The sequence below is a fragment of the Oryx dammah genome, unplaced genomic scaffold, assembly GCF_014754425.2.
Source record: "Oryx dammah isolate SB20612 unplaced genomic scaffold, SCBI_Odam_1.1 HiC_scaffold_2, whole genome shotgun sequence".
Classification (NCBI taxonomy): Eukaryota; Metazoa; Chordata; class Mammalia; order Artiodactyla; family Bovidae; genus Oryx; species Oryx dammah.
In genome coordinates, this window is record NW_024070186.1 from 196179463 (window position 1) to 196189145 (window position 9683).

Consider the following 9683-nt stretch of genomic DNA (forward strand, 5'->3'; position numbering starts at 1 on the left):
GGTCGGGGTGTGGACCCTTAGGTGGGGTGTGGACCCTGTAGGTGGGTCTGGACCCTGTAGGTGGGGTGTGGACTCTGTAGGGGTGTGTGGCTGGGGTGTGTGGGCTTCATGGCTTTGTGGCATGTGGGATCCTAGTTCCCTCACTGGGGCTGGAGCCCGCGTCTCCTGCACGGCAAGGCGATCTCAATCCCTGGACCACCAGGGATGTCCTTCTGCTTCCCTTCCTGTTTATCATTGCAAGCAGCCTCCACAGCTTACTTTTAATTATACCTGCTGTTTATTCCTGGCTCCTCTTACTTGAAAGTCAATCCCGTGGTGGGTGGGCGGACCATTGTAAAGAACTCAACACTGATGTCTTGAATGAATGAATGATTACTAAGAAATACTTAGCTTTCCTTTTGTTAGTGTTTTAAGAGCCGAGTACAATAATAATATTCATAGCTACCATTTCGTGAAAATTACTTGTGTTTTACAGACGGGAGAACCGACTCCAAGTCATGAAGCCAGTAACGACAGGGCCGAGGTGTGAGTCCAGACACCGTTTTTTGCAGGTTCCATGGCAGTGTCCCCAGTGTGGGGCTGTTATTTCACACCGATGTCACTTTAGTGGGAAGCAAAGAGCCTATATGGCTGAAGAAGTTAGGGAAAAGAGGTAACTTTTGGTTGCCATTTGGAAGTATTGAAAGAGTCCTATGAAAGCTCCTGTGTGGACCTCTGAACAAGCTGGAGAGGTGAGAGAATATGACTCTGGAAAACAGAGCTTAATATGCAAGTGTGTTTTGATTTAGAGAAATGTAAACAGATGCTTTTGAACTGTGGTGCTGGAAAATATTCTTGAGAGTCCTTTGGACTGCAAGGAGATCAAGCCAGTCAATCCTAAAGGGAATCAGTCCTGACAATTCATTGGAAGGACTGATGCTGAAGCTGAAGCTCCAATCCTTTGGACACCTGATGCGAAGAGCTGACTCATTATAAGAGACCCTGATGCTGGGAAAGATTGAGGGAAGACGAGAAGAGGGTGACAGAGGATGAGATGGTTGGATGGCATCACCGACTCGATGGACATGAGTTTGAGCAAACTCTGAGAGAGAGTGAAGGTCAGGGAAGCCTGGGGTGCTGCAGTCCATGGGGTCTTAAAGAGTCGGACACAACTGAGCGACTGAGTAACGACAACAAACAGCTAACCCGCACAATCCCAGTCTACATCATAATTAGCTGGTGTAAGCCTGGGGTTCCGACAGCAGCTGACGTGGGATTTCAGCTCCAGGAGAACTGTAAGCTGGGAAGACGGCCATGCAAAGCCTGTGCCTCTGGGGGACGCAGATGACCCCTGAAGCCTTTGGATCCCGCTCAGCCTGCCATGACTTCATCCTGCCATGACTTCATCCTCTATCAGCCGCCTCCTGTTCAACTGGCTCTTTACTGAGGCCTGGCGTGTGAGCAGTCTCTTCCCGTCGGCTGGATGGAAGCAGCACATCAAAGGGCACAGACGAGCTGGCTGGTGGTGGAGCTGGCAAAGGTGGCCCTTCTCAGAGCAGACACAGGCATCAGAGCCGTGTGGACCGCGACCTCATCTACGCGTGGGCTCCCCCCGCCCATCATCCATCTCCCTGCTTTCCAATCATCTCTGCTAATAGCCACCAGGACTCGGTGTAGCCTCATTGAGATTCCAGTGCGTTTCCAGCGTTAGTACAAGCTGGATTCTGATTCACTCGAAGGCAACAGAAAATTCAAACACGAAATTTAGTGGTGACTGTCCTTGACATGATGACAGACGATCAGAATTAAAGGCTACTCAGGAAGCCAGGACCAGGAGGATGTAACAGGGCAAAGGACTCTGTAGGGGGCTTAGCCACTTAAGTTTTCAAATCTTGAGAGTTAGATAAGTATTTCTGAAATTCAAAAATTGGTTGAAAAAATACAGATGCTTGTCAATACAGAGAGGATTCTGAATGATAGCTGGGACTTACACAAGCGCTGTTTCTTTGCCAAAAGACCATAAGTTGTCCTGAAATGGAACGCTGCCCACCAGTGCAATTTCAGTGTGAACTGGCTGAAACCACCGCCGTGAATTCTTTTTGGAAGGGGGCTGTTTTTCTCTAAAACCTACGCGCAGGCATGGTGTGGCCTGTCCCCTGCTCCTGTCCTCCCGTGGACACCAGTTTGGCCTCCATTTCCTGCTCAAGGTTCCCTGAGATGGTGGCAGTGGTGACCCCGGGAATAAACCAATACCAACATTATCATCGGAGTCTGCAAACTGTCTTCCCGCCCTTTCCTCACTTAAGCCTCACAATAGCTGATTATATTAGAAGGAAAAAAGAGCAGAGACGGCTAGTGTTTCCCCCCAGACCACACAGCTAGGAAGTGGCCGGTTGTCTTCAATGCTTGTTGATGCTTGCCGCCCTGGGTGGGGAGAAGGCAGCAGCTGGGGGCTGGGGCGGGGTGGGGGTTCCCAGTCGGCTCAGAGCTGCAGCCCTGCACCTTTAACAGGAGAGGATCACAGATGCACCTGGAGAGAAGCACAAAGGCCGCCGGGGTGAGTCTCTGACCCCCTGGCTCCTCTCCTTTCGTCCCCTCTCTAGAGTGAACTGTTCCCAAGTCCCAGGCACCTTTCCAGAGAGAGTCTCTCCACCTTCTGCACAGGTGCGTGTGTGCACGTGTACCAGCGGGCACACACACAGGAGCACACTTGTCTTGCCCAGAACAGTATCGCTTGGGAGACTGCTCTGCAGCCCTGTGTCTGAGTCTGCCTCATTGAAACAGCTGCACTGTGTGGACACAGGATTCATTTCCCGCCCGGGGTTACGTCTGGGCGGGGGGTGACTGCGGTGGGGAAGGCCTCGTCTCTGGGCTTTATAGAGGGCGGGCCCACACTGGGGGTCGGGGTGGGTGCCACTGAGGTGGATAGTGAGGGGGGCAGTCCCAAGATGCAGATGAGCCCCCCCACTGGGGGTCCCTGGGAGGCCGTGTGGCCCCCTTTCTCCAACAGAGATGCCCCCAGAGGTCTTGTTGAGCCTCTCTGGTTTCTGTCACTCGTTATCTCTGGAGCTGCAAGCCCCCAGTCTTTCAGCCTTCAACAGTCTCATGAAAACATTCCCAAAGGCTGTCCCTGCAGACTCCAGGACTCCACCAGATTTCTTCTGAGCTCCCTTTGGGGGTTCCATGGTGCTGTCTGGACCTCTCAAGTCAGTAGGTCAATTATGCCGGTGGCTGGATGGAGAATTCCACAGGAACGTGTTCAAGATGCCTTAGAAATATGAATTTTTTTATTAAACTATTTGAGTCTGGATCAGATTCAACCCCATAATGTCGTGGTTTGCTTAATGACTGCAGAATATTGTCTTGTCTGAGGAGAAGCGGGACGTTTTAAGACCACAGAGTCCAGAATTAACAGCTTGGAATTCTCGCCCATGCTGGCTGTTAATTGACTCCAGCTATTAAAGGGAAAGAGACTTTGGCAAACCCTAAGGCACTTGTACAAGCAAAGCCGTGGACGTGTTCAAATCATTTTAAAACAGGCGTCTGGCGAACGGATCATGTTCGGAAAATGGGCTGGTTGATCAGAACGTCTGTGCTTCTGAATGAAGGGTCTGAAAATGTTTCCACTTCACGGCAAAGCCAGGCCTCCAACACCATCTGTGAGCATCACAGCAATCGGCAACAAGCACACGGAACTTCAGCTTCCTCGGGACGTCCGCGGAGGCCTCGTCACCACCTCAGAACTGCCTTTTCTTGGTGCTGTGGGGCTCCTGTGCCCTGGGCCCCTCTGCCCAGAGGACGGTGGTCCAGGAGGCGCACCGCTGGGCTGAGATAATCGCTGCCTCCCGGTCGGGGGAGGAGGATGAGGCGTGGGGAGGAGAGGCACGCGTACGCAGGGGGCCACCCCCAAATGCTCTGGGTGGGTGGGCACAGCGATGCCGGCTTAGGGCACTCCTGGCTGGGCCATTTAAAAACAGCTCACATCCGACCCTTTGCGACCCCATGGACTGCAGCACGCCATGGATCACAGCCTCGTCCAGCTCAGTGAGATTATGAGCCATGCCCTGTGGGGTCATCCAAGACCGACGGGTCATGTGGAGAGTTCTGACAAAACGCTGCCCACTGGAGAAGGGAATGGCAAACCACTTCAGCATTCTTGCCTTGAGACGCCCATGAACAGTATGAAAAGTTCCCGTATGACCTAGCAATCCTACTTCTGGTCATATATCCAGACAAAACTCTAATTCAGAAAGGGGCGAGTTCACAGCAGCACAATTCACAACAGCCCAGACGTGGGAGCCACCTACATGCCCACTGACCGAGGAATGGACACAGAGGACGCGGTGCCTGGCACAGTGGGCACTGCTCAGCCACGAAGAGAGTGAAATGGTGCCATCTGCAGCAACACGGGTCAGCTAGAGGTGATCATACTACATGCAGTCAGTCCGAAAGACAGAGACAAACGCCATCCGACATCACCAATATGTGGACTCTAAACCAAGTGAGTCCACACAAGTGACCCTCCCTACGGCCCTGTGGTAGAGAATCCGCCGGCCAGTGCAGGAGCCACTGGAGGCGCGGGTTCGATCCCTGCGTTGGGAAGCTCCCCCGGAAAAGGAAATGGCAACTCTCCAGTATTCTTGCCTGGAGTCTCCCATGGACGGTCACAGTCCGTGGGTCACAGAGAGTAGGACATGACTGGGCAGGCACGTGATGACAGCGTAACGGTAACAACGGCCAGGCTGTGCAGGTGAATTCCTGCCCTTTCTCCTCAATGAAGGAGGCGGGCACGCGGGAGGGTGAAACGGGGGCTCCAGGCGCCTTTCTGTGTGGGTGAGGTCACCAGGCGGCCCTGAGCTGCAGGCAGCGACCCTGCCTCCTGAGGCTGGCTGTCCCCGACGGGGCCGGGGGTGTGGGAGGGGACACTGGGGAGGCCGGTGTCCTCGGGAAGGCGGGCCGTTCAGAGGTTGCACCCGCTCTGGGCCCTGCCGCCGCCTCGAGTCAGCCTGGGCGTGTTTCTTCATGCCTGTGGGGACCCCGTGGAGCCCCCTGGCAGGGGCCTGGTGGGTGAAGTCTGTGACGGACGGACGTGGGGAGTGCCCAAGGCCACGCGGGGCGGGCCGGCGCCCTTCACACGGCAGCTGCGGTGTCCCCAACACGGGAACGTGGGGACCTTAACTTTGCATTTACGGGGGGCAGGGCAGAAGTGGGTGGACAACGTGTGAAAAGAGAGGCAAAGAAGGTGCTCACCCCTGGCCGTCAGGGCTGCTTGCTCCGCAGGTGGCTGCTTCTGGAGCGACGTCGGAACTGCGCTCCGCTTCTCCTTCCATCCCCGGCCCGGTCCTCCCAGCGCACGTCCTCCTCGGCAGCCCCTGGAATCCCTTGGGCAGCTTCACCCCCGAAAACTGGGTGCCTGGGCCCGACTCTAGTCTGGACAGACTCCCGAGTCTGTCCTCCCGGGCCTGGCAGGGGCGTGGGCACCGGGCGTTTTAAGTGCCGCGTGGAGAACCGCCCTCTGCAGCTGGGAGGCCCTGAGGACGGGGAAGCTGAGCCCTCCCGGCGGGCCGGGAACACACAGCAGCTGGAGCGGGCGGGAAGGCGCTCAGGCGCTCAGGCTGCCTGAGCCGGCGGGACCCTCGCAGACGGGACAGAGCGCCTCCCCCGCGTCCGGTCTGCAGTCGGCCGGGAGCAGTCTCCCTTTCGGCACCTGTGGAGCCTTCAGAGGGCACGCCGGGGGCAGGGGAGGGTGGCCACTGTCCACTCCGGGGGGTGCGGGCCCCACGCTGCCTGCCTCAGGCCCTGGCGACCCGCCAGGCTGCTCCCGGGCATGCCTCTCCCTGGGACAGCCCCAGCTGAGACCCTCCGACCTCACCAGCCCCCAGCGTTCACACCTGCCTTTCCAGGAGGGGCAGGGCCGCGTGGCCTCCACACGGCGCGGGGCCGGCCTTTCAGCGCTCCATCCTTCAGCCCTTGAGCCCCCGAGTCGTGGCATTCACACTCGTTGAAGAAAAGCACAGGCGTACGAGGAACAAAATGATGCTTTTATTAAAAACTGAACCCATAGCACCTCTCTTCCTACAAGTGTTTTTGTTTTTAAAGGAGATCTGATTTTCTGCACGATTCCAGAAAATGCGGCCGGAAAAAGTTCAGGACTGACCCAAGCCCCCAGTAAACCGGCAGGTGAGGCTGACAGGGAACTAGGCGTGCCTGCCAACCGGCTCAGTCCCAGGGCTCCCCGCCCCAATCCCACCTCTTGGATGGTCCACACGGCAGAGATGCTGAGCCAGAGAGCTGCGTCTGGATACAGGGACTGACGGCTCACTGGGAGAAGAACGACGCTGTGTGCCAGGAATTTGTAAAAACCGAAAACCATGCTGTGAACCATCAGAACCATTACGCGAACGCCACGCTGTGGTCCGGCCGCCTCCAAACTCAAGGGCAGCGTCAACAGGGCTTTGTGGAGTGTGTGCCAGCCCCTGAGGTCTCCCTCGACGCTGCCCCACGGCTCGTTTTCCTCCACGACGGTGTGTACCAAGGGCTCCTTAAAATCGTGGCCGGGGATGGGAGGGCCTCGCTTTGGGCTGATTTATTCAGCGGGAGGAGGTGCAGGAGACCCAGATGTGCTCCACGGCCTCCAGGCGCAGGAACTGTCCACGGCTCCGCCCTGCCGCTCACCAGCCTGGAAACCGGTGCCCAGGAGCCCCGGCGGGGGTGGGGGAAACCTGGGCAAACCCATCCCTGCTGCTTAGGCAGAGGGCGCGGCCCTGCGGCTGTGGTTCTTGCGGGAAAGGGCAGCGCGCCTGTCCATCGCCGGGCCCTGGATAGGGTCCCCGCGAGGCCGAGCGCTGGACACCTGCAGGGCATTGCTGCAGGAGCAGGCAGGAGAGGACACACCTCCTGCCTCCATTAGAGAAATGGTGCCCATCCCGGGTTCAGAACCAGGATTAAAATCCAATATCCATTTCCCTATCATGTGATTTTTTTTCTTCTCCCTCAAGAGGAGAGGTTTGGAACCCAGGCTTCCCAATGTCACACTGAGTGGAAGCTGAAATCTAACCAGAAACACCCGGCTCTCCCTTGCGTCCAGCGGCTCCCATGCCCCAGAGCCCCGGGGCCCCCGGGCCAGGCACAGGTGCCAACACCATGGCAGCCGCGAGCCGCAGCCTTGGACCCACAGTTCTGTCCCAAAGACTGGGCTCCAGGCAGAGAGAACAAGGAAGAATGGGCTTGTGGGGAAGGCGCTGCTGTCACAAAACCCCATCGTGGGACACACACCTCAAACCTAACTGTCCTGTGCCAGGACGCTCCGGCACGCTCCCCTCAGGTAGGCAAGGCTCCGTATGGCTTAGCGAGCAGAGCGCGAAGGCGGAGTGTGTCCACGTCCTCTGTCCACCGCTTGTCTCCCGAGAAATTCGAGGTGCAGCCCCATGGTTTCCTGTCCACTCCCCGTCTGGGGCCTGAGAGGATGGAGGCCGGCCTGTCCAGGGAGCTGGGGGGCTAGTCTTTGCAGGGGAGGCTTTGGGCGGAGCATCCAGGATTTTTGGTTTAGAACGTTTCCCCTCCACTCAGAGAAGGAAGGAAGGAAAGGAGGGATAGAAGGAGGGGGGACCGGGGGAGGGGGAGGGATGGGGGAAGGGGGAGGGATGGGGGAGGGGGGAGGGCTGGGGGAGGGCAGAGAGAAAGGAACCTTTCCACACCTCCTACGGTCTACTTTTGGAGAAACCAAAAAGAGTTTTTTTATCCAACACAAAACTCTAAAACAGAAAAGGAGTTGATTTTCCTCACACAACACAAACGTTTCTTGGTCTCCTGGGGTCACACCCCGCAACTCTGAAAGCAGAGGGTCAAGATGGCCCTCTGCCCTGAGGAGGCGGGAAGAAGGAAGGAGAGACCCCACAGACCACACGACCTACGTCCTGGCCCTGAGACATGCTCCCTGCTGGCACTGGCCAGGCGCTGGCTCGAGGACAGGCCAGCCGCCCAGGAGGACGGACCGGCCCTGTTCCCCTGTGCTGGGGGGTGTGGACAGGCCCCTGCTGACCAGGCTGGACACGGGGCCTTCCCACAGGCCCTGTGGGCACACCCTGGAAAATTCTAGACTGGGATCAGGGCTGGGCTTGACCAGCTGCACCTCCCACTCATTGCACAAAAGCGATGTGATGAACTAGAGGCTACAGTTTGGACTCATTTCCAAAGCAGCTCATGTTACTTCCATTTAGCTAAAAATAAAGGAAAACAAAACAAAGGGAAAAAAGGTTTCCAGAAAACCCGTTAAGGCTAAGAGCTGGCCTGGGGTTGGGGGACGGGACCACAGCGCTGCCCCAAGGAAAGACGCGGCCACGCGCACAGGAGAGCCTGGGGGGCACAGGGCGGGGTCCGGGGAGGACTGGGGACCCCGTCTTCTCAGAGCCATTCTGCTTTACTTGGAGACACCGCGACTCTTTGTCTTTTCCGCGGGCAAAGCTAAACAATGAACAGAAAGGCACTGCAGACAGCTGAGACGCGCTCATTTCATGTGGCATATTTTAAAAAAAGATAAAAAGATTTAAAAAATACTCTGGTTAACAATGCACACCTCTTACACAACCAGCGATTCTGCGGCCGCTGTCTTGTCTCCTCGGGGCGGGCGGGCGGGCCTGTGCGGAGCGGAGCGCAGGGAGGAGCGAGCTTGGGCGGGGGCGGGGGCGGGAGGTCGCTCCCAGCTGGGATGCTCCCCGCCCCTGGACGATGGGGGTTCAAAGAAAGGACCGAAGCGGGAAAGCCCCGGGTATTTCACCCCTGGAATGAGGCTTGGCCTCTGCTGCCCTGTTGCCAGCAACTGTGAAGCCGGCTCCTCGCCTAAAGCTGCCGAGTGAGGACATTTCAGAGACGTTCGCACGAGGTCGGGAGGCCCCGGGCCCAGGTCGGACACCTGCCGGCGGGCGCTGGTTCTCAGGCAGGAGGTAGAGCAGAGAGAGGAGAGGCCTGGAGGACCCCCGCCCCCTCCCCCCAGCCTTCCCAGGCCGCACGATGGAGAAGCCGGGCCCCCGGGGCTCAGGCCTTCCCAGGTCGGGGTGCTGAGCCCTTGCACCCGGCGAAACACACCTTCTCGTAAAAAGAAAAGAAAAACAAAGAAACCTGCTTCCTGCAGCGATGTTACAAAAAGCCAGTTAAAAAAACGTTGCTAATTGAAATCGTGTTCACAAGGGGGTGAAATCAACCATCAGCGTCAGCTCCTCTCAACCCAGTTCGAGCCCAGTCCCGGGAGGTGATTGTCTCGACACGGCTGCCGCTCAGCTCACACGAAGGACGAGAAGCCGGTGAGCGGAGTCCGGGCGCCGCGGGCCGCGGGCGCGAACACGGCGCTCTGCGTGGTGACCACCGCGCGCGGGGCCGGCCCGGCCTCCGCCCCCGCCACCGCCTCGTACCTGTGCGGGGCCGCGCCCGCGCGCCGCTTCCACGAGTTGTAGTAGGTGGGGTCGCTCAGGTAGTGGTTGACGAACGAGTGCTGGGGTGGCGCGTCCTCGGACTCGGAGTCGGTGACCTGCGGGCAGACGGACGGACGGAGCGAGCTCAGCCAGGCGCCCGGGGACAGGGGAGGCCCGGGGCTCAAGGAGGGCGCGGACGGGGGCTGCCGTGGGACGGTATGCGGGAGGTCTTGAAGGGGCTGCCCCCGCGGGAGGGGCGGCCATGGAGAGTGGGGGGTGTCAAGGAGGGCGGGGGCC

General features: G+C 58.1%; 1 protein-coding gene across 1 annotated transcript in view; it reads right to left on the reverse strand.

The window, feature by feature from the left end:
- Window positions 1-6000: 6000 nt before the first annotated feature.
- Window positions 6001-9683, reverse strand: part of SDK1 (sidekick cell adhesion molecule 1) — a 734089-nt gene continuing 730406 nt past the window's right edge. The window contains exon 45 of the mRNA XM_040229997.1: window positions 6001-9502. Within this exon, the coding sequence (XP_040085931.1) occupies window positions 9257-9502 (246 nt within the window). The 3' untranslated portion in view covers window positions 6001-9256. The remainder of the gene's footprint in view (window positions 9503-9683) is intronic.